The following is a 25,863-nucleotide window of genomic DNA, read 5'->3' as shown; positions in this document are numbered from 1 at the left end:
ACAGCTTCAACGTTGTATTGTGTCTGATTTTATCTATCTGCATTAGTCCGATAGATAAATCTTCCTTTCTGTCTCATTTGAAATTCTAGCGGTTTTTTTCTATACATTTTTTTCTTGCGTAAATTGCTGTGTTCATTCATGCTTTCCCTCCTAACATTTCAACATGCATGATTTAAAGTACTACAAATGAAAACCAAAGTCTTATTTCTGCTATTTTTAATTTTTTTATGTGCTTGTAGATTATTTCTCCAAGAAATAAATAAAATTGTTTTTTACATGTTCAGGCTTGTCATTTCTTAAATATAAGTATTTGAGCATTCATTGAAACAGCTGGTGGTTACAACTATAATACCAGAGATTAAAAGGGGGAGCTGAGTTCTGATTCTGCAGGATGAGGTAACATTTAAGATGTTCAGTAACTCTAAGTTACACTTAAAGGAAGGAATATTTTATCATTTTTACCATTTGCCAGATTCTTTCAAGGGAATAAACCAATCAGAATAGCCCCTCAAACTTGACCAAAAGATTTTGTTTCTGACATAAATAGTAAAAAAAAATGTCTTTCTACTGGATTTTTATGTATTTTTTGCAGCACAGCTAACTCCTCACCCTTTTGACCTTCTCCTAAGGAAAAAGATATTGATGATATGGGAAAGCAGCATAGTGAAGGTAGGTTTGGTTTCAAAGACACAAGTATAGTCCTAGATATACAACTGACTTGCTATGACCAACAGCATTTTTCTTAATCTCCTCTGGTTTTAGTTTCCTCATAGGTCAAATAGCTAATTCCACTTCCAGGAGTGCTGGGTGAGGGGGTATGGGGCTAATCTAGTGAAATCAAGTTTGCAGCACGGAGTCTTCCCGAAAAGACTCTAGACCCAAGACTCAGACTCTTCTTCCTGTTGTATTTTACCTTTCCACATCTGATACTGCATCATCCCTCAAAGCTGATTGTGTGGTACGTGAATCTCACCCCTGATTCTTTGTCAGTGCTGGCAGTTTATGTAATTAAGCTTTCAGAATCATAAAGGACCTACCATCCTTTTTTGCCATTTTCCAAGTTGAATATATTTGGCAGGCCAAAAGTAGGAGCTCAGAGTGTAGCTGAAGAAGCAATTGTAGCCCTTAATAAAATTGTTCAGAATAACTCTACTAAAATCTGTAAGCAGAGGCCTCTTTCTTAAGGTCATGATTCTAATTTAAGGGAGAATGGAGAACTCGCAGGGCCAGAACTTTCATCTGAATATCTCTAGGAGCTAGAGAAACAGTACAGGCTTTGCTTGCAGGAGACCCAAGTTCAATCCCTAGCACCAGAGTCTGGAGAACACCACTGCATGTTGCCCAGAAGACCAATAAATACCTGTATTGAACAATTCCATATCACTGAGGAAATGTGTTAAGTCAAAGACCCAAGGCTTGGGTGAGAAATTGAGAGCTATTAAACGTTTATTCATTTATTCTCAAGCCGTATTAAACATGAAGATTCCTGGGTGAGGTGACATTCACTCAGGTCATGTTTTAAGATGAGTAAAGTGATAATGGCAACACTGAAATGGAGGCAGCCTTGAAATCTGAAACAGTAATGCTGTAATAAAGTGATAAGGATCAGAGCCAGAATGGTGGCAATGAGTGCCAAGGGCAGAGAGATTTTAAGGAAAGACAAGTTACAACTTAGGGAAAATGAATATAGGAAAGATAAAGGTAATGCCGAGATTACTACCACAGCAGGGAAAATGAATATAAAAAAGATAAAGGTAATGCTAAGATTTCTATCACAACATATTAACAACTGTGTTCAAATTGAAGATTCTTTATAGGTTCCATCATGTTTGCAATAATTGTCTCTCAGAAGTTGTCTTTATTTCTGAAGAAACAGTTGACCAATTAAATGCAAGGGAAAATATGCAGTCTCAGAACTGGAAAAATAATACAGCAAGTAGGGCATTTGCCTTCCACACAGCGACTCACGGTCAGTTTCCTGCATCCCAGATGGTTCTCTGTGCATCACTAAAAGTAATTCCTGAGCATCTCCAGGTGTAGCCACAAAAATTTTTAAAAATGCAGTCTTTTCATTTACAAAATATACAGAAATCATCCCTGGACATACCTGGGCTACGATCATGGGTGCTGTGGGTGCCATGCACTTCTAGGATTAAATTCCAGGACTTAACATGGTTTGAACTAGTTTGGCTGGCTAAAGCACACGTCCCCAAATAATTTGTTTTGAAATATAGATGTAATTAAATGTAAGGATGGAGACCAGGGAGATGGCTCAAAGGACTGGAGCACATGCTTTGCATGCAAGAATCTTAGATCTTAGTTCCAGCCTCAAATGGTCCACCTCATATCTGCATATCATCCAGTGTGTTCCCATGCCCATAATAACTTAAGAATGGAGTTTTTGGGGGCTCGGGCAATAGTACAATGGGTAGGGCATTTGTCTTGCATGCGGCCAACCCAGGTTCAATCCCTGGCATCCCATAGTGTCCCCCAGCACTGCAAGGAGTAATTCCTGAGTGCAGAGCCAGGAGTGACCTCTGAGCGTTGCTGGTATGATGCTTCCCCCAAAAGAAAAGAATGGAGTTTCAGCATGAAGAGTAATAAGTAACTTTTTGTGTGTTGTGTCAAATGAAAGAATTCGAAATACCCACAAATGATTTATGGTGAAACTTCTTATCATTTTTTTTACCTTAATTTCTATTTTCTGTGATTATGTGTTTTAAAATTCTTGTGCTGAGATTGATTTGACGGAAGGGCTGCTACCTTAGGAGGGCTGGGGGGGCATTCCCAGTGGTATTTGGATACACCAAATACCACTGCTAAACCCAGTGCTGCTGTGGGGGTCAGGCAGTCCCAGAATCATTCCCCAGGACCTCTTGTGTACTGGGTGGGTAGGGGTTTTTGCAGTGTCAAAGATCAAACTTAACGCTGTACACCTGTAGTAGCCCTGTTTTTATCTTAATGATGTTTAATATTAGCAGATACTTCAAAAGTTAGTAACAAAAAAATGAAATGTAAAATATCATGTTTGATATTTGAAAAAATATGAAATATAAAATATAAAAATGAAAATCATATGCTCTTTTTTTTTTTTGCACTCTTTGGGTCACACCCAGCGATGCACAGAGGTTACTCCTGGCTCATACACTCAGGAATTAACCCCTGGCGGTGCCCAGGGGACCATATGGGAATCGAACCCAGGTCAGCCGCATGCAAGGCAAACGCCCTACCCGCTGTGCTATCACTCCAGCCCCATATGCATCTTTTTAATGGGGAAAATGTAATTAAAATTCCAGCAAGAGAGTTTTATTGTTTTGTTTTGTTTGTTTGTTTTAGGGTGGGACACGCCCGTGGGGCTTAAAGCTTACTCCTGGCTGTGTGCTCAGGGATCACTCCTTGGTGGTGCTTGGGGAAACATGACATGCTGAGGATCAAAAACAGTTGGCCGTGTGCAAGGCAAATGCCCTACCCACATACTATCTCTCTGAACCCAGTGAGACGCTGTTTTTTGCCTATCAGATTGGCAGAAGTCACAGAGAGAAGGGCTGCTGATAATTTGGAAATAGGGCATTAGGAAAGGTATGAGGAAACATAGCTAGTGGGAGTATGAGGAGACTGTCTCTGTGAGTTACTTTGGCAGTATCTGTAAAAATTAAAATGTCTTTGGCCTTTGACATTCTACAATGTATTTCTCACCATCGTGCGTGCACTTAAGTTGGCTACGCCATTGGTACAAGGGTATTAATGTAAATATCACTGTTGCTGCAAAAGATTATGGTAAATCTAAATCCATCAATAGGGGGTCTTGAAATGCTTCAAATTAGCCATGGTCCCTGGGTTGTTGGGATACAGTAGGACTTGTACAAAGAACATAGAGCTTTCATGTGGAATGGGAGGACAGAGTCTGCCCATTATTTTGCACAATGGTGTCATGTGTGCTCGTAGGTTATATCAGAGACAGTGTCTGGCTGACTAAACTGGAAAATGATGGTTCTGTCTCAAAAGCTAAGGATAAGATTGGGAATACTTATTTTTTTTGGCTTCTAACCTCTGGTACCATTTGAATTGTTTTGACAATCATAGAGAGAAACTAATCTTAAACTCTTCGGTCAAGATAAAGGAAGCTAAGTCACTCATCAGCAGTGTTTGGTGAAGAGTTTAGGAAAATGAGTCTTTATATATGTTTGTGGAAGCAAATATTTATGTAAACTTTTTTGTTTGTTTGTTTTATTGAATCACCGTGAGATTCAGTTACAAGCTTTCATGTTTGAGTTTCAGTCATACAATGATTGAACACCCATCCCTCCACCAGTGCACATTTCCCACCACCAATACGCCCAGTATCCCTCCTCCCACCCCACTCCCCCACATGCTACTCCTCCTCCTGCCTCTGTGGCAGACAATTTTCTTCTTACTTTCTCTCCACATTTGGGCATTATGGTTTATAGTACAGATACTGAGAGGCCATCATGTTTGGTCCTTTATCTGCTTTCAGCACACATCTCTAATCTCAAGCGATCCCTCCAACCATCACTGACTTAGTGATCCCTTCTCTATCATAGCTGCCTTCTCCCCCAGCTCATGAGGCAGGCTTCCAACCGTGCAGCAATCTTCCTGGCCCTTGTCTCTACTGTCCTTGGGTGAACGTAAACTTTTTTTTAAAGGCAGTATATAGCTTGGTGCCCTTCAAAATAACAAGGTACATAACTTTTACTTGGAAATCCTATTTTACATTTCAGTCCTATAGAGATTCCAGCCTGCATACATAATACATAAAGATAAAAGTACAAGAGTGTTTTCATAGTTAAATCTTGAATGTAAGTATGAATTTCTTCCAGGGTTCATTTACTTTTTGAAAAGTGGCTCTTGGTTTGCTGTTTCTAACACTTGAGAATCGCTCGTTTCCTCATGCTTGGAAATTGTCCAGTGGCCTTAATGCCCAGTTATGTGAACCACTTATTTGGAATATGTTTTATTTGCACAAGTGACTTGAAACCATCTAACTTCATGTTGGTGGCCTGTCCTTGAAAAAGGTGTGAGAAAGAACTCATTGATTCATTTGCTGTTGAGTAAGCACCTGCTTTATGCCTTGTATGCTATAATGCTGAGAACCCTACACCAAAGAACACAGATTTGGGGCATTTTCCGCATTCCAGGTTTAATGTTTCTTAAATATTTTACCACTCTTAGGTAACCATTCTTAGACAGTGGTGTTTGGGGATCATTTTGTTGCTGCGAGACTCCAGTAAAAGACTCCAACTCACTTGAGATGGGCATCAGAGGACTCAGCTCTCGTTGTTTCTTTTCATTTACACACATAAAGTTGACTAGTGTGTTAAAGGAATATGAATAGTAAAACCAGAACCCATACAGGAGATGGCTTTATTTTACCAGAAAAAATGGGGACCCAGCAAGGGCCAATCACAGGAGCCCCATCTCCACCTGAAGTATAGAACATCCTTCCACTAACAGTTGATCCTAACTTCCTGACTTCTGGTGACACCAGTTATTTCTATACATCTCAGCATTCTCTCTCTCTCTCTCTCTCTCTCTCTCTCTCTCTCTCTCTCTCTCTCTTTCTCTCTTTTTCGGGGGCATAGAGGGATCATTGCTGGCAGTACTTGGGGGCCCAGGAACATTCCCATTAGTACTGGGCATTGCAAGTGCTAAAGCCTTCTTTGCTGGCACATGCTTCTCTCTCAGCTACCTCCCTGTCTGTATCTGTTGTTCTTTTCCTAATTAAAAAACTGTGCTTCTATTTCTGTCACATGACCTCTAATTAAATGAAGTGTGTTTTAGTGTGGTCCTTTTGCATTGCACAAAACCCAAAACTTAGACCCTTCAGGTAGGACTTTGAGCCTCTTGGTGCTGTTTAATATTGCATCCTTATTGAGTTAAGTTACTATAATCTTAAAGAACACACAACTTCCAGATGGATATTTTCTGGGTGTCTCATTTCTTGCAAGCTTGTTGATTATATAAAATTGTTTTAGAAACGTAAGAAAAGCAGGGCCCTCTGGTACTAATCTCAGCCCTTTACAGATTGCCTCACGTTCTGTGAAACCGTCATCAGTGAGCCTGACATTCAGTGTTGAGTTAGTTCCTGGGAGCTTCAGGGTCTCACAGACGGAACAGTTCTCACAATGGAGACGTTTTATGAAATCATCAAAGCTGTCGAAAGACAATGCCATTTCCTCCCTCTCCAGGAATGGAGTTTGACAGTAACATCTCAGAACAGATGTTTCCACCATCTCCAAATGTTTTTATTTGGTGGCACAAAGACTCTGTTATTCATGAAACGGTCTGTTAAAAAATTAGTTCCTCCATGTGGGAGTTGTGGGAATATGTGTCATGTAAATTGATTTCATATTTTGGCAGGGAATTGGCTCCTAGCTCTAGGTTGTCGCCATGGTTTGACTCTAACCAAAGTTTACACTCCAGGCTAGAGCAGTCCCCAAGAATAGAGTAACACAATAGCTCAGCATCCCTCCCAGGGCACTTGCAGTGGATTAATTGAGAGCTGGGTATTCGTTCACAAAGGATAGAAACTAAGTAAAAGTAGACATTTGGTCTTGGAAGAATATGGTGAGAAGATGTTTGTGCTCGCTGATCATGTACATTATTCTCTTAACAGAATCCATTCCTACACTTCTTGAATTTAGATTTCTGTTTAAAGCTGCTCTTCTGAGATCAACACAGGCCTGGTTAGGTTGTAGTTTCAGGTGTTTTCTATCTGCTTAATGGTGCTGATATGCAAAGACTGATCACACTCACTTCTCATGGTTTGTCTTTGGACCCCTGGTCTATATTTTCCTCTCCTACCAGCAGACAGAGGTCAGCAGACTGTGGCCTCTGACCTGCTGCCTATTTTTGGTCAAGTCTGATTAGGACACAACTGCTCAAGAGACAGCATCAGAATTGAGTGGGTGCCACAGGGACCGTTTCACTCACGAAGTCTGAAATATTTACAGAGAAAGTTTACCATTCCTTGGAGTCAGAAGCCACATGTCTACTGGCCCCAGTGTTTTAAACAAGAAGATGTGTGGCACATTTTTATTTTAAAGGCAGTCAGGCAGTGTAGAAAATGAAAAATAACTATTTGCTTTTAGATCATTCTATATAAGATTGAAAAGTGTTTAAAATAACATGGACTGGAGCGATAGCACAGCGGTAGGGCGTTTGCCTTGCACGCAGCCAGCCCAGCCAAGCTGGGTTCAATTCCTTTCCCCTCTCGGAGATCCCGGCAAGCTACCCAGAGTATCTTGCCTGTATGGCAAAGCCTGGCAAGCTACCCGTGATGTATTCAATATGCCAAACACAGTAACAATAAGTCTCAAAATGGAGACGTTACTGGGCCCGCTCAAGCAAATCGATGAACAACGGGAGGACAGTGTTTGTTTTTTGTTTGTATATATAAACAAATTAAAATCTTGGAAAATCTGACATGAGGAATAGAAGAGAAGAGAGCAGTGCTATTAGTCATTAGACAAATGAATGGCACAGGAAAGAAATTTTCTGCTCATGCAGAGAATGTTCACGTGTCTGGACCCCGGGGCGTAATGCACTGGTTAGAGGTCACACACATGAACAAAGAGTTGACGCCTCTTTGTCCCACACAATGCCATGTAGTCCTCAGCAACACCCTTTTGATCCTGGGAGCCACACGTGAAACTCCAGCACACCGTGACATATGTGCAACTGCTGGACAATACAACAAAACAGGAAGGAAAAAAGCATTCATAGCCACCAAGTCATGAAAAGTAAAATATTTCTTACAAAGTTTGGCAGATGGGGCACACATTACTCTGCTCAGGGACCACACTTAGCAGTGCTTGAAAGACTATGTGCGCCACAAGGATTTGAACCACTGTCAACGGCTGCAGCTGCTTTCAAGACAAGTGTCTGAAGCTTTGTACTATCTCCCCATCGCTCCAGTTTTTTTAACGATACGTTCACGTGTTGAAAGCTTGTAATACTTGATTGTACTTTGCTGTCGCTTTTATTTTTATACTTTTGTCTGTGTATGTTCCTTGATCTCAGAGGAGTTCCCGTAAATGCTCCCATATGTACATGATTGTGAAATCGCCTTGTCCAGTAAGATGATGATGAACTCGGGTGAGACTAAACAGCACATAGATAGTCCCTGACTTCTCGATTGCTTTAGCTTCTCTCTAACCTGAACTTGGATCTTCCACAGTTTTCCCATCGACCCATCAGCACGACTATCTCCAAGATCTTGATTGCATGCTCGACACTGTCTAATCACTGGCTCCGGCTATGAGCTCATTCCCTTTCCTTCTAGGGAACAGAGATGAACTCTCAGACATCACCATCTTCCTCTCCCCAACATCTTGGGTCCCTCTTTACCCAGCTCAGGCTCGATGGTCTGTCTTGCATTTGTCTTGCAGGGATTGCCTGCACCCTGACTCCTTTGCCCACTTTCTCATCTCCTCCTCGCTTGGCAGTTTCACAACTCTGGCTGAATCCTGATCTCTGCCTACTTTGTTGCCAGCCTCTGAAAATTGCACATTGGCTGGAGGGAGGGGGAAAAAAAAGCTGTCCTGTCTGGTTTCGCTTTTAATTCTTGATCATGAAATTCAGGTCAGAGCTGAAGGCTGCGGAGTGGCATCATGTGTTAACTCACCCTCACTGGACTCTTGCTTTAACACCTCATCTCTCAGCCTTCTCAGCCAATGCCTCCTTCTGACAGTGGCTAGAAAACTGAAGCAGTAAAAGAGCTCCCACTGTTAGGGAATTCTGACCAAGAAACAGGCAGCATGTGAGAGGTCTGAGGGAGGTCCCTTTTATTTATGTGTGGGAACTCCACCTGACCACTGCCAAAAGGACTGAGCCCCAGCCAGGCACAGGTCACAGCGGTTTTCATCCTTTTGTGGCTGGGTGGAGGGTCCTACAGTGAACACATCCTGTGCTTGGGACACTCTTGGCAGGTTTTACAGCCCATTTACTTCTCAGCTCCAGATCTTACAACCTGGTGTGAGCCAATTCTTACAACATTAGTCCGAATGATTAATAACCCATTTGTGACTGTTCGGTTCCCAGAGTGATTTGCTCAGGGGCCATATTCCTGATTCCTATTTCACCACTGCCCTCACTGAACCCCTGTGAAGGCAGCCTCCCTGTTCTGCTGTCCACTCTGCCTACTCATAGATAGGGGCTAGTCGTCCTTCTCGTCATCACCTTGACCCTCTCCTGCGGGTTTACTCCCATTAGCATTGAAGCATAGGTCACCTCCTATCATCTTAAGGAAAACAAAAATAGGGGCTGGGAGATAGTATGGCAGTTCTCAGTTACAGTCCTGGAGTCCCCTGTGGCCCGTTGTCTTGGGCATCACTGGGCCTGAGCAGCAGCGTATCCCCAGGCCCTTGCACTGAATCACCAGCCCAGTTGGACAAGAATCATTGGTGGGACACCCCACCCCACCCCGACCCACGGCCTCCTGACACTGCTTGGAGGCCTTCCCCCCAAAAAAGAAAGAAATTTTCCCTGGACGCTGTGTCCACTTCCTCCCTTTAATCGCACTTTGCGTATTTTCTCCCCATTCAAGTAAAGCCCCCGAGACATATCTAGGGACCATTCTTGAGACTCTCGGGTCTCTTCCATCTGCTCTCACAAACTTTGGGCCTAACTCTTCGGTTGCTACCTTCAACATCCGTAGGCCGCATTTCATAGCTTTGTTGACTATGCTTCACACCTCCCTGACCCCCCTCCCCCACACTCAAGTCACCTGATTTCATAGCTTCTAGGATGTGCCCTTTCTTGATCTTATTCTTAATACTAGTGAGTGTTTCTCAGTCTTAAGAAAGACTAACCCAAAACCTCTCCTCTCCCTGTCGTTTAATCTTTGTTCATCATCTTTACATCTGTGGGTCTTTTCTTCCATTATGATCCACACAGTTGAGTTGGTAGTTGGTTGGGGGGAGGGGGGATTGGGGCAGTGAGGGGGGAGGATAAGGGGAATTGGGGTCTTTGAAAGTGGGAAATGGGCACCCTGGTGATGGATGTGGCATTAGAATCACATGAATGACAAACCATTCCTGTGTAGTATTGCAAACTGTGGAATTTTGATTTTCTAAGTTATTTTGGAAAGGTCTTAAAAATTAATTAAATAAGGATCACCTGTAGGCAGGAGAGATAGCTTGACGGACTGTATCTCTTGCTTTGCATGAACCCGTGTTCAGTCCCCAGTGCTGCTTGCACCCCTACCTCCCAAAGAACCACTGGATGCAACCCCTAAGCTCTGAGCACCTCTGGGTATGACCAAAACACAAATCTTTATACTTTCATGTTTGGGGGCGGTGAGATTGGACCCTGCTCAGTCATGCACAGCGCTTACTCTTGGCTCTCTGTCCAGGGATTATTCGTGTCAGTGCTCAGGGGACCATATTCAGTGCCAGGAATTGAACCAGGATTGGCTGCATGCAAGGCAATTGCTTTACTCCTGCCCAACAAGAATCATTTTTGGCTCAACAACAACAAAATAAAATGTTTAATGAAATAAATTCATCTCTGTGCTAATGACTTTCAGATTTATTATTTCCAGCCAGACCACCCTCTCAACCATCGCGTGAGTATCTCCCAACCTGCACATCTTGGCTAATGCAGCTCCTGCTTGGCTTCAGCTGCCCAGCCACATTCTTAATACTTTCTCATCTCTTCCAGCCCCTGCGTCTCATCCTTGCGTTACTGTAGATGCTTCCTCACTTGACGTCTCTGCCTTGCGCTCCTTTACAGTTTGTTCTTCTATAACCTCGGTTACCACACTTGCCCACAGTAATTCCCAGCCCACACTGGTGAAGAACTGTGATTCTTCAGAGCTACACACAATCCGATCACCTCTTATGTCTCTGATTTTCTTTTTCTTCTTTCTTACCTTTTACTTCCCCAGTGCCAGCCACACAAATGTCAGTATGGTTTGGGGGCTACCCCTGATGACACTCCAGGGTTACTCCCAGCTCATTATTTGGGGGTCATTTCCAGCTCAGGAGAACATGGAAATGGACCCCAGGACTCCCGTTTGTCAAAATATGTATTTCAGTCCTTCGTACTTGCTCCTCAACCCCCCCATGGCTCATGATTTCTTTTTTAAGAAATTGGTGTGTTATATGTCATTGATATGTCATTGTGTTATATGAGGCAGCCTTCAGAAATGACTCCTTTAGCATGATGGCTATATGTGGTCTTTGTTCTAAACTGAAAATAATTCTAGAATGTAGCAGTAGTATCATAAATAGTGAAAATGTGTAGACAACATAATTGATCCTTAACACTTTTTGCTACATGTTCAGAGTTCTTCACAAATTCCCCCAGATTGTGAATACTCGGGTAATATATTCTAGTCTCACAAATTCGTTTCTTGGAAGGAAGCTGAACCCCAACTAGTCTCACCATGGAACCATAGCGACATGGTGCAGTTCAGCAGCAACTCAGTGCCCTCACCATTGTCCGTGTAACCTAGAAACCTCAGATGCCAATTTATGAAAGCCAAGGGTCTGGTATTTCTGTTCTGTTTGTAGGTGTTTTAAATAGCAGTTTGAAAGGTTTCATTCTCTCATCACCACCATTCAACCTCGACTTCAGAATATGTGTGGGTTTTATTCTAATTTAATATCAAGGCGAATTATTATTAAAAATAAAATATGTCACCACTATCACAAGTCTGAGCTTTTGCTTTGAGATCAAATTACGGGTACATATCCATTCAACTTTGGTTTGGGACTTTAGGTAATAAATTCTAAATATAAGCCAAAAACATATCTATGTTTGTTTTCATCTCAAAATTGATTTTTAGACATAATAGCATAAAACACTCTTTGCTGCCATAACTTTTTTTTTCTTTTTAATGATAATGATCAGAAAGCCTTTGGCTAAAAAGGAGTGGGAGTGAGGAAAGGAGATGTCGTCGTCATGGTGACAGCTGTCCAGGGTAAACATCTCACATCTCTTCCATTAATCATGTATTTTAGGGCAATTCAAGCTGCTGGAACAAGACCGAGATATAAAGGAGCCAGTGCAATATTTCAACAGTGTGGAGGAGGTGGCTAAAGCATTTCCTGAACGCGTGTACGTCATGGAGGAAATAACATTCAACGTGAAGGTAGCTCTGGAAGAACCAAATATTTATTCTCACTAAAATGATTTAACTTTCAGATTATTATGTACACAGAAGTGACCTTCTGTGCCTCGTGGGCAGGTTCTGTCTTCCTGATGGGTTAATGACAGTGAGTGGCGAAGCCGGCCTATGTAAGCATAGCGTACATTGTAGCTGACTGGACTTGGGTCTGGTTCTGGGGTTAATTGCCAGAATAATTGTGGAGGCAGATCCAAAGTCGCTTAGGTTAGAGGGTTATCTGGACTTTATTGTAAGTCCGTATGTCACAACTCTTGTACCAAATCTTTTGTGGGGCTGGATGCTCCCTTGCAAGCAAGCAAGAGGTTAGGTTGGTTGTCGTTACTGATCACGTATTTGAAGAGTGCACGCGTCTTGTGTTTCATGCACGTTTATTCCACGCTGTGAAGACAGTGTCGGTTTACAGAGAGAAAATTGGCATATAGATTGTTGCCCCATAGGTATCTATTGATTCTTGTTCAACAGAGAAAAGCTAAATTGTTTGCAGCATTTGTTTTTGCATTTTTCCAGAGAAAGTCCCATGCCTCCTCTATGTTGAGTGGACGCCTGGGACTAGCCAGAGAAGCAACCCTCCAATAAGGCCGGCCCAGCCCCACTGAGTTTTCTTCATAATATTCACAGCTGCATGAGAACATTTCTGAAGGGGGGTGCACGAAAAAGATTTTCTGTTGAAAATATTCCCTTCACCGGAAGTCCACTCAGTCACTGTGAGATGTAGGGGGCGAGGTCAAGATGTGTCTTTCTTAGAGAGCCCCGGTGTGCGAGAGGCAGGCTGCAGGCTCTGAGTGCAAGTTTGTTCAAGAGGACAGAGTGTCTCCGTGCATGAGTCACTCCGCCCACACTCCAGGAAAGCGCTTCTGCCTGTTAGATTGGCTAAGTCTAGTCATTCTTTCTTCCAGTCCTAAAATACAGCTGTTAGAGTCACTGTCTTCCGTTCTGATGTTTTGTGTTGGGTTTTTTATTTTTCCTAGCGGGTGAAATTTGTGCTTTATAAAATTAATTTATACCAGGGAGAAAATTTAAAAGACTAGAGTGTACACTTTGCACACAGGAGGATCAGATTCAACCCCCAGCAACACATCACACCCCTAAGCAGGGCATTAGTGACCCCTGGGTTCTGCTAGGTGTGACACAATCACTTAAAAATTTTACTGAAGGTGTCTGGAGAGATAGCACAGGGGCAGGGCATTTGCCTTGCACGTGGCCGACCCAGGTTCGATTACCAGCATCCTATATTGTCCTCTGAGCACCGCCAGGAGAAACTCCTGAGTGCAGAGCCAGGAGTAACCTCTGTGCATTGTTGGGTGTGACCCAAAAAGGAAAAAAAAATTTATTGAGGGAGTCACAGCCATCTGGGTCCTGGGTGGGAGCTAGGCACATGCAGTGGCAGAGACTGAACTCAGTGCCTCACACATTCTCTACTACTTGGCACCAGAGCCACATTCCCATCCCTTGTTGAAAAAATCCTTTGCTAGCTAAAGTTTATTATTTATTTATTTATGTCTGTTCCAAGCTTTATGTACTTCCAAGTATATTTATTATTTTTTAAAAATTTTATTATTATTGTAGTGCAGGTAAAAATTTGTGTAATATTTAACCCCTTCAGTTTTTTAGTATGAATTATTATCAAGAAAATTTCTTTTTATTTACAAGATTTGTGAGGACATGTTCTTTTTTTTGAATCACCATGAGATATAGATATATATATATATACATATATATATATATACAAGCTTTCATGTTTGAGTTACAATCACACAATGATCAAACACCCATCCCTCTACCAGTGCACATTCCCTACCACCAGTATCCCCAGTATACCCCCCCTCCCACCCTCCCCCTACTCCATGGCAGACATGATTCCCCATAATCTCTCTCTACTTTTGGGCATTATGGATTGTAATACAGACACTGAGAGGTTATCATGTTTGGTCCTTTATCTACTTTCAGCACACATCTCCCATCCCGACCTATTCCTCCAGCCATTTTCTTAGTGATCCCTTCTCTGTTCCAGCTGCCTTCTCCCCCGCCACTACCACCCCACTCATGAAGCAGGCTTTCAGCTATGGAACAAACCTCCTAACCCTTGTATCTACTGTCCTTGGGTGTCAGTCTCATGTTATGTTATTTTATACTCCACAAATGAGTGAAGTCCTTCTGTATCTGTCCCTCTCTTTCTGACTCATTTTACTTAGCATGATACTTTCCATGTCTATCCACTTATAAGCAAATTTCACGACTTCATCTCTTCTAACAGCTGCATAGTATTCTACTGTGTAGACGTACCAGAGTTGCTTTAGCTAATCGTCTGTTCTCGGGCATTTGGGTTGTTTCCAGATTTTGGCTACTGTGAACAGTGCTGCAGTGAACTTATAGGACATGTTCTTTTTTAGATTTAACAATTCACTGGCCAGAACCAAATCATAGAACAAAAAGTTACCTCGTTCCAAAGGTCACCTGTGCTGAGACTGAGCAAATTTAACCTAACCTCTGATTTTGCCAAGAGAAAAGACTGAGGGCATAGCCCTAAAACACCTCAGCATTGGCATCTAGAAAGGAGATTGAAAGGAACAGCAGTAAGATTAAAAGACAGTCGTGGTGGGGCAGAGCAATAGCACAGCAGCTAGGGAGTTTGCCCTGCACCCGGCTAACCTCACCATCCCATTTTTTCCCCAAGCACTGTCAGGAGTAATTCCTGAGGCCAACCCAATTCCTGAGCATTTATGGGTGTGGTCCAAAAACAAACCAAAAAAAAAACCAGGGGGTTGGGTAGGAAAATGTAAGAATAAATGGGCCGTTGCCTCTCCCCAGTGGTTTGTGCGTGCTTCCTTAGTCCTTCAGAAAGTAATGGCTTTCTTTGTTTTTAGGAGTCTCATACCTATCCCACATTTTTTTCTCATTATTTCCTTTATTTCTTACAATTTTTTTTTTATTTCCCTGGTAAGAGCTTGACTTTTGGTTTACCTTCTTTATAGCATGTTTTTGGTTTGTTTTGTCTTTGGTTTGGGGGCCGTGGGGCCCTGGCTGGCTATGTGCAGTGCTTACTCCTGCCTCTGTGTTCAGGGATCACTTCTGGCTCAGATGCGGTGCCAGGGATCAAACCCATCTTGGCCTCATGCCAGGCAAGTGCCTTCCCCATCATGCTGTCTCTCTGGCCCAGGACATGTTTGTTTGTAAATCAAAAGGCTACCACCTTTCAGTTTTTTCATCAGCCATGTTCCCTTGCAGAGTCAGAAGATGTCCTGTCTCTAGGTTGGTCATCCCAACCAAAGGTTCATTCTTCTGCTTTTCAATAAAGTGAACAGTTGTGCCACCATTTTAGTTATCATCGTTCTTTAAAACAAACCACTGTGGGGGGGACAGAGCAATAGTACAGCAGGTGAGGCATTTGCCTTGCATGTGGCCAACCCGAGTTCGATCCCTGGCATCCCAAATGGTCCCCCTAGCACCGCCAGGAGTAATTCCTGAGTGCAGAGCCAGGAGTAACTCCTGAGCATTGTTGGGTATGACAAAAAAATTTTAAAAATAAAAAAATTAAAAAAAAAAAAGAAACCAAACCATTGTGATCCAAAACGCACAAGGAACTGTAGTGTTGCTCAGTCCTTAGATTCGTGGTTGCGTACAGAGCCCCATTCCAGGCTGGCCTGCACTAGACCCCTTAGTACCCACCCCATAGATTTATTTACATAAGGGATTGACAAATTGGAGCCTCTGGGAAAGCCACCTGTTTTTGTCAATAAAATGTTACTGAAACACAGTCACCCTACAGACTTTAGTGTTACCTATGATGGTTCCTACCTTACAGCCAGCTTGCATTATTCCACAAAGCCTAAAATCACTACTCTGGCCCTGTAAAAAAATGTTTGACATCCCTGATTCAGAACATGGAAAATTTACCAAATTAACTCTCCTGTTTAAAAAAAAAAAACCCACCAACAGATTATGTATTTGCTTCTCTTTATTTAGTATTTTATATCCTCAGTGTTAAACACTAAGAGCTCCATAGTATGTGGTGGCTATTTGTTTCACAAGACCTCTTCACCTTTCATACTTCTGTGGAGACTTATACCAGTACCAAGCAGATGGTTTCCAGAATTTCCCACCCTTTCAGACCCAGCCAGAGAGGATGAGGAATGTTCTACACGTATCTTTTCTTCCATCAGTGTAATGACACGTCAATTAATTCTTCATCCAAGATGTCTCTTTATGGTAACAGTCATGACAGGGGAAAGTGCTGCCTTTCGTGTGGCCTGAGTTCATTGGCAGTGCTCTTGAGTGGGTAAGAGGCTTCCCATCTTCACTACTGTCACCCCAAAGCTTTCTACTCGGAAGTCCTGTCCCCAGTCTGAAGGTACCTGGGACCTTTGTCTTCATGCTGAAACATTGTTAGTCTTATTGCAGCAGTAAGGTCTGCACTTTCAGCAGTTTCTACAGAGCCTTTCCCCAGAAACATGTCACACACTTGCATGGTCCCCACTGGGGAGAGCGCCCACAGGAGCCGTGAGCACTCGGTCAGATGTGACTGTGAACTCTAGTCACCGCTTCTGCCTGCCCCACTCTAGGGAGCTGTCGACCTGTGGGCGGCGACTGGCACTGAGCAGACAGTCTTGTCACCTGCACATCAGCTCCTGATAGCTGGAGTGTGCACCTGCTCTCTGGAGGGCCATCAGCGTCGAGGAGCTGAGCTTCCACAGCGTGGGGCCAAAGGCGCCAGGGTTGTTCTGTTTAAATAGGGGGAAAGTTTTATGAGGACCAGAGAACTCACCTGATAATTAAGCATTTCAATACTGAGAAACATCACCACGAGAGGAAGGATAGACTGTTTGGAACCGGACCAGAAAGAGAGTACCAGGCATAAGGCCCTTGCAATGCACGTGCCTGGTCCTGGTTTGATTCTGGGCACCGCATTTGGTCTCCCAAGGACCCCTGAGCACAGAGCCAGGAGTAAGCCCTGACACAGCCAAGTATGGACACACAAACACACACACACACACATACACACACACACACCAATCTAGCAGGACTCAGGACTCAGATTCAGAGCTTTTATGATTGTCAGATTTCAGATTTAGAAGGCCGTGTTGCCCATTTTCAAATACAAAAACTAAGAACCAGATGTTAGCCGCTTCCTTGACTCACACAAAGCCTCCAAAGCGCTTAGCAGCAAGCCAGGTCTCCTAATCCTATCCAGTTCTTCCCACTGCTTCCTTTCAGTCTCTTTGTGGATTTGAGGTAATGTCCATGATTGTTATCAGGCTGTTGTTTCCCGTTAACACACTGGCTTCTTTCTTTTTTTTTTTTCAAAAATCTAAACATCTTGAATAATTGTTACCTAGGAAATCCTGTCTTTTGTATCTTGAAGTGCTGTGGTCTGAAACAAAGGATTTGTCAGCTTTTTTGAATGTTGCACATGCAGATTTTTAGATATTTCACATAAGAATATGATTTTAATATTTAAACAGTTAAAATCCAACAAATTACCTTGATGTTTTCTCTGGATCAGCACAGTAGCATTTCTAACCAGATAGCATGCATCAGAACAGACCCCTTAAGTTGACAATCCAAAATACATAATGAACTCACGCATTTCAAACGCCCCTCACAGTGCAGCCCAGTCAGCACATAACAAAAGACTGAAAAGAAGATAAACAATTTAAAAGAAGAAGATGATGATACACAGGTATCCTAAAAGCACCTAAAATAAATGTTCAATCCCACTTTTCATTGGGGAAATGCAAAACTCCCAGTGAGATATCACCTCATACCTATGAGAATGAACTCTATCAAAAAGCCTGGAAATGGACCCGGGCAAGAGTGCAGTGGATAGGGCCTTGCACTTGACTGACCTGGGTTTGATCCTCTGGCATCCCATCTGATATTTTCCCCTGAACACTGAGTGATCCCTGACTGCAGAGCCAAAAGTAAGCCCTGAGCACTGCCAGGTGTGGCCCCCAACCCTGCATCTGTAAAAACCTATAAGCAACAAATGTTGGCAAGGGTTCTGAGAAGAAACTCAGCAAGAACTGAGTAAGAATATGTTTGTGCAGCCTCTACTGAGAACATTACGTTAACTCTTTTAAAAATTTAAATGAAGTACTGTGTTATCCATATATTATTGTGTTAGCCAATTCACTGGCATTTATCCTAAAAACATGAAGACATTAATTTGAAAGAATATGTATATCACAATGTTTATGGCAACATCTATCACAGTAGCCCAAACATGGAATCAACTCAGATACCCATCTATGAATGACTAGCTAAAAACAAATTGTGAAGTATAGATTTCACAGAATACTATTCAGCAGTTATAAAGGTAAAATTGTGCCTTTTGTGACATTGTGAATGGAGCTTGCGGTGATTATGCTAAGTGAAATAAGACAGAGTATGAAATACAATACCAGGGAAGGGTGTCTTTCCCTCCGCCTGTACCCTTTTGCAGCAGCGGCATGGTGGCCTGCATCTTTTAGAGCCTAATGAACAGCCAGGTATGAGACTGCATTGACGAAGCATGTGGGGCTTCATGGGATGGGGGGGGGTGTGGAATTGGTCCTTCTTCCCGCCATGACAATGCTCCGGATTGTCACCCTCAAACGCCTCTTCTGGCTTCTGACCGACCATAAACCCAGAGGCATACATATCAATCTCAGAACCCATGGGCTTCTGGCAGTAATCCCTCTAGGTTTATTACTAAAATATCAGAAACCCAAATTTGTGTGGCCATTATTGTGGCGACATGACATCATATGCTCTTCATAATCAGCAATAGAGAACAAATTATCTAATGATGTCTTTGTGGCAGGTCTGAATGTTGGGGAAAATTCCAAATAACAGTTTTGGGTCTTTTGTCATAATATTGAATGTGATCAATGTAGAGAGAAAGAGAGAGTAAAGTGGAAATCTGCCACACAGGCAGGGAGTGGGTGGGAGTGGGGTATGCTGGGGTTCTTGGTGGTGGAAAATGTGCACAGGTGAAGGGACGGGTGTTTGATCATGGTATGACCGACTGAGACTTGAACTGAAAGGCTTTGTGACTGTTCTCACGGTGATTCAATAATAAAAAAAGAGAAAAGAAAAAAAAAGAAATACATTACCGGGTGATTACACTCCTGTGTAGAATAAATAACTAAAGCAAATGAATTGGCTAACAAACCAAAATACCTCTGAGACACTGAAAAATACAGAGACAAAAGGAAATGTTCAGGAAAAATGGGTTAATTATTTTGACAGTGTGACAACCTGGGTCCTTGGTGGTGGACAAAGTAAGACTTAACACGCATAGAGGTGTAAAACTGTAACCTGGAATTTTGTAAAATGGTATATCAGTTAGGAGAATCGCTTAAATTTGTTTATAAAAATGGATATGAATAATAATTTTAATAAAGCTTTTCTAAACTACTGCTGTGAAGTGTTAACTGAAACAGTATAGTGTTAAGAGAAACAGTAAAGGCCGAGCATGCAGCCAACCCTGGTTCAATTCCTTACACCATACGGCACCTCTAGCACTGCTGGGGACCCCCAGGAAGTCCTCAGACCCTGGGCAGTTGGCCAAGAGTCACCAGAAGAGGCCCTTGCTCCTCCTATTTGGGAGGTATCAATCCTCTGCCCACCTCAAAAAAGTATCATGAACAGAAATTTTAAACTGCTAACTGAGAAACCAGAGTTGGGATTTTACCTGTTGCTTGAAGAAGTGTTAAATGTACATGAAAGAGATTAAAGTTGCATTGCCGAATAAATAGGCAAGAGTTTTCAGATTTAACATGATCAACTTGGTGCTGAGCTACAGCTTTTTTCCAAGACTTCCAAGTTACTGAAAATTAGATCATTTTCCCCTTGAATTGTTGATTTGAGCAATCTGCGCACCTTCAAAGCATTGACACTAATGCAGCACCTTTCCATCCTTTTGGCAACTTTGGAGGCTGTAGTGAGCTCCACCGCTTAGTGTTGGCTCTTTTCCCAAATTATCAAAATGATCCATTACTCTGTCACCTGAATTTAGTCCGGTGCAAAAATGAAAATCAGGCGAATGAATTTAGAGGTAGTCCTTTTTTATTTTTATTTATTTATTTATTTATTTTTGCTTTTTGGGTCACACCCAGCAATGCACAGGGGTTACTCCTGACTCTGCACTCAGGAATTACTCCAGACGGTGCTTAGGGGACCATATGGGATGCTGGGAATCGAACCCAGGCCGGCCGCATGCAAGGCAAATGCCATATAGCCTCTGTGCTATTGCTCCAGCCCCAGTCCATTTTTTATTTTCCAGTTTTGAAAATTGTGTTTTCTTTCCAAGTCACATGTCACTTATTTTGGGGATCCATTCAGAAGTAAATTGAATACCATTGTGAGGTTAATTGTTGCAGTGTTTGAAGACCTCCCAGTGCTTTTTTTGTAATCTGAGGTTTGGAGACCTCCTCTGAAAAACTACCAGTTGGCCAGGCCTGTACTGTGCTGGCACAAAAATCTTTGTCTTTTTCATCCTTACCCTGCTACTTATTAAAAGAATTAAAACAGAATCAGAGTTGACATTTATCTTAACTGCTAAGGCCCTTCCTTCTTCATTTTCTGCCACTTTCCCAGAGGAAAGAGTTATAGAAACTGAAATTGGAATAGAGCTAAGAGATAGATAATACTAATCTGTTTAATGCATCAATCCAAATAATCCTGATCTTTTTTTCAGTAGTTGACATTTTAGCCTCAGTGATATCTTTGCTCTTTTAGAATAAATGTTTTTAGAGAACAGATTGCCCATTAATAGAACCTCCAGAGTCTAAGGGGGTAGGTGGTGTTTAAATTTTTACATCAGACTGTAAAATGTTGATGAACCTTGAGGTATTAATTCTGAGAGACATTATGAACTGTAAAACCCTGATCGTTTCCTGGATTAGGCCTATTAAGAGTTGTTTAGATAACACGCTCTGAATTACTTCCTCTCAGGAAACATTGAAACTGGAAATGTTAGCCAGGCACACATACCAAAGCACTTAGATCGAATGCATTGTTTCTTTCGCTGTTAAAAAAGAAAGAAAGAAATTATGCAAATAAATCACATCTGTAGAAACCAAGGGAGACTGTTTGGCTCAGCTGCCAAAGGAAGAACATTTATTTCTGAGATTCATCATCCGTCACTGACAGTGACCACAAAATTGGCCAGTGGGTCAGTGTCATCATTTTACGCAGAGCTCATCAACAGTGACATCAGAGCTGGGAGCACGGAATGGTACTCACCTAGGTTATGCTTGGTAGTCAAAGCAATTTCCTTTAAAGGTGCACGCATTACTCCAGATTGTTGGCAGAACTGTTGAACGTGCCCAGAGAGAGGTATTCAGTCAGGACGTTTGTGGTCCGTTTCATCTCCCCACGTCCTGTCTGCTGCATGGCTCCAAGCCGTGTGAGCATGACTCTTGGTGTTTTCTGTGTGGCCCTCACTCAGCCAATGCTCTTTTCTTTCCAGAAGGTAGATGTTAATAAAGGACTAGGGGGAAAAATGGAGAGCTTTTTTTAAAAAAAGTTTTTATTAGTGAAACACCATGAGGTACAGTTATAGACTTACAAATTTTTGTGCTTGGGTTTCAGTTCTACAATGATCAAATACCCATCCCTTCACCAGTGCCCATTTTCCACCACCACGGGTCTCAGTATCCCTCCCCCCCCATCCCCCCCCCCCATCTCACCCTACCTCTGTGGCAGGGCATTCCCTTTTGTTCTCTCTCAGATAGAGAAGGGAGCACCAAATAAAGGGTGTTGGGAGGATCCTCCCAGGATGGGAGAAGCATGCTGAAAGTAGACTATAGACCAAACATGATTGCCACTCAATGCCTTGTTTGCAAACCACAACGCCCAAAAAATGGAGAGTTGTTTTAAAGAGCTACCAAGACACATTGGCTTTGTGAGTTTTTTCACATGTGGCAAGCATTGTTGACTCCCGGAATGTGAACTGGAAGTATTTTGTTGCATGACTGAACATGTGTGCATTTCTCAGATCTCCTGAGAGTCCTCCTCTCTGCATCCCTGTCTCTGTCCTGATCCAAGTAGATAAACTGCCAAGTTTATTTTTCTTTTTTAACAAAGTTCTAATAAAAAGGAAGGAGAGCAATACACTGGAACATTTTAGAGACTAGTCTATCCGAAAATGATCTATTTTCAATCATTTCAGCATGTCCACTTCCTTAGGGATACAACAGTAATGATATTCCAGGCCCTCTTCAGACATTAAATTTTATTCCAGGATAAGGCACTCAATAAAAACTCAAGCTATTCGTCAGTATAGAGAGAAGGGTAATGTTTAGAAGTACTGGTTTGGGCTTGAAAATAGTAGTGATTGGAAATAGAAGCTAATGTAAAGACAATGTAAAGCAGAATTATAAGAATAAAATATTTTTATTGTTAATGAGAGTAGCATGAGCCTCTTTATTAAGAACAGATCCTAGCTCTCTGGGAGGTATACACTGAGCGTTTAATGTAAAGGGTGGTGTTCCTTCTTACAAGTGAGGAAACTAAGGCTCAGCAAAGTAAAACACTTTATCTGAGGTCGCCTAATATAAAGACAGGAATCAAACTTGACTTTGTAGTTTATGTTAGTGAATAATATTGAAATGGTTCATTTTCAAAGGTCATGTTTTTCTCCCACTCACACCCCTCTGTAAAGGGGAAAAGAGTACTTTTTTAAGAGCATGTAGAGTGCAAGCAACCATACATTAGACTGAAATGAGCAGATATTTTTCCGTTCTAATAGAACTTTATTTACAAAGTCAGGATATAGGCCAGGGGAGAAGGGTAGGCATGGGCTGGGGAAATCACAACGTCCTGGCCTGCATAGGACCCCAGATTCAATTCCCAATACCACGTGACTTCCTGAGAACTACATGAGACTGCCAGGAGAAGGAAAAGGATTGTGGGCAATTCATTTGCCAATCCCTGATCTATGTTGTTCTAAGGTTATCAGGTATTAGCTGAAAGTAAAAGGCTTCATGCTAAACTGAAAGTCAAATACCAAAGAAATCTTTATAAACCCTTGGCAGCCAAAGTCAAGGGAATGCAATGACTGAAGCCCTAGGTCCTCTAGAAGAAAGCCAACCTTCATCCATGCCAGGAGCTTTCATCTGTAAATGATTCATTAGCTTAAAAAATCCTTAATCTATATTTTTCAGAACAGTTGAAGTCAACACACACAGTTTGAAAGCCCAAGAAACTTACAGATCAAAGATATATATATATATGTATGTATATGTGTGTGTGTGTGTGTGTGTGTGTGTGTGTACACATTGTTGGACCCAGGGTTTTGATCCTGAACACCCACCCAGAAAGGACATTAATGAGGAAAAAATGTGAAATCCCAAAAAACTAATAACCTACTCTATAGAAATGTCACTGTCACTGTCACTGTCCTCCCGTTGGTCATTGATGTGCTTGAGCGGGCCCAGAAATGTCTCCATTGTGAGACTTGTTGTTACTGTGTTTGGCATATCGAATACATCATGGGTAGCTTGCCAGGCTTTTCCATGTGGGCAAGATACTCTCGGTAGCTTGCTGGGCTCTCCAAGAAGGGCAGAGGAATCAAACTCAGGTCGGCCATGTTGGCCACACGCAAGGCAAATTCCCTACCACATTGAAATGTACCAGTGTTTAATTTCTTTGATTAATATGCCACAGTTATAGAAGGTGTTGAAAGGATGAGCTTGGGGCTGGTTATATGAAAATTCTCTGTACTGTCCTCTCAACTCTTCTGCAAGTCTAAAATTGTTCCAAATAAAAATACAGTTTGAAAAAAATATTTATTTATTTATTTATTTGGATTCCTAAACTGGGGCCAGAGAGAGAACACAGAGGACCAACTACCAGGAAAAGACCCAGAGCACTGCTTAGTGTGACCCAATAACAAAATTTTTAAAATCTTCAATTATACCAATGTAGATACCCTAAATCCACATTGATGAGCAGAGTGAACATAGATGAGTTCTTGCAAAAAATAGTGATAATAATAGCAATAATAATAATAACAATAGTAGTAATAATAATCTCTCATCTGAGTCACCTGAAATGGACTTTTAATCTTAGGAAGAAAAATTGACCTTCAAACAGAATGGTGCTGACGTTTCTGCACTGATAACACGTCCTTCCAAAAAAAGCCAGTTTACTATAGAAACAACAAAGTTGTTTGTGTTTTATAGCACTAATGCAGATTAATACATTGCTTGTTCCAAAGGTTAACAGTATATAGAGTTGACCTAGAATTGTGAACAAGAAAATTTTAATGATTATTTTCACTATCTGGCAGTGCTTTGGGGGCCATATGGAATGCTGGGAATCAAACCCAGGTCAGCTGCATGTAAGGCAAATGGCCTACCCATTGTACTGTCACTTCAGCCCTTCCTCGTTTCCTAAACACATCCATACTGGTGTTTCCTGCTCAGCTGTGGGTACATGGTCAGTTACTTCACTCTTTTAGTAACAGAAAAGGGAACAATTAATCTCGGCCTTAATGTAAGCATCATATTGAAACTTAACAGCGTAATAGAGGGCTTGGGATGTGCTCATGTTGGGCCCTGAATTCTATCCCTGGTACCCAGTGGTCCCCCTGAGCACTGCCGGAAGCACCCCTGAGCCAGGAGTTACTGCCAAGCCTATGAACAGGTGTGGCCAAATAAAATTAACATGATAGAATTGTTGACTAACCTTGCCTATGAGTAAGATACATAAATCATAGATCAAATACTATCAAAGAAAATCAAGCTTAGGCCGGAGAGATAGTACAGCAGGTAGGGAAGTTGCCTTGTAAGTGGCTTAACCAGGTTCAATGCCTGGTTACCACATATCATCTCCTGAGTACCACAAGGAGCAATCTCTGAGTACAAAGCCAGGAGTAAGCCCTGAGTACAGCCAGGTATCTCCAGGAGGTGGGGGTAGGGGAGGGGGGAATTTCAGGCACCCCAGTTTTAAGTGTTCTATAATTATAAAGAGTTTATTTCAGGTGTGCACATTTCTTTGAATATTTAGGAATCTATGCACTTAAAATAAGTACATCAGGGCTAAAAGTAAACATTCTTTTATTTCCCCCTTCCTTTCTCTCTTCCTCTTTCCCTCTCTCCTTTCTTCCCTCCCTCCCTTCTTCCTTCCCCACCTTCCCTTCCTTCCTTTTATTGTTTCCCTTATTGGCTCAGGGCTGGGAACCAGGATGAGGGATGGTGTAGGATGAACCCAGCCCCCACACTCGCTGTTGGCTCGCCAGCATTGACTGCATCCCCAGTCCCTTACTAGGTATAGAAAGAGCACTGAAAAAAAAAATTGTGTACATTTTATTTTCATAAAAGTAGTTCACAATACTTTATTACGGATAATATTCAAACACCAATCCCACCACTGAGCACCTTCCCATCACAATAAGAGAGAAGTGTGTGAAGGTTGTTGTATTTCATTCTGGAGCCATTTAAGCCTGAATATAAGATAATACCAGCAAGTATGTTAAAACCAAACAAATGTGTGCTACTTTTGAAGAGTAATTGAGGTAGAGTTTAAGAGTTTGCATGGCTACAAATGCAGCCGCGTGCTCCAGGAAATTCTGCAGCACTCCCTCCCAGATCTTTAGCTTATAGTCTCTGGATCTTGGTCGTTGATGGGATTACATGGCTCTGGGGCAGTTTGTGGGTGTCACTGCCAAGCTACTGGAAAACTGGGGAGCTGGGGGGAGGAGGCCCAGTCCCAATCCAAGCGGGCTT

General features: G+C 42.2%; 1 protein-coding gene across 3 annotated transcripts in view; it reads left to right on the top strand.

Moving 5' to 3' along the window:
• The window catches only part of GAREM1 (GRB2 associated regulator of MAPK1 subtype 1), a 213,814-nt gene that overhangs the window by 153,919 nt on the left and 34,032 nt on the right, over positions 1 to 25,863 (top strand). For all 3 annotated transcript variants that reach the window (XM_056138160.1, XM_056138159.1, XM_056138161.1), the window contains one exon: positions 11,985 to 12,115. In XM_056138160.1, the coding sequence (XP_055994135.1) occupies positions 11,985 to 12,115 (131 nt within the window). The remainder of the gene's footprint in view (positions 1 to 11,984; positions 12,116 to 25,863) is intronic.

Source organism: Sorex fumeus, unplaced genomic scaffold (genome assembly GCF_029834395.1).
Source record: "Sorex fumeus unplaced genomic scaffold, SorFum_2.1 ptg000128l, whole genome shotgun sequence".
Classification (NCBI taxonomy): domain Eukaryota; kingdom Metazoa; phylum Chordata; class Mammalia; order Eulipotyphla; family Soricidae; genus Sorex; species Sorex fumeus.
This window is presented reverse-complemented; position numbering and strand designations above follow the sequence as displayed.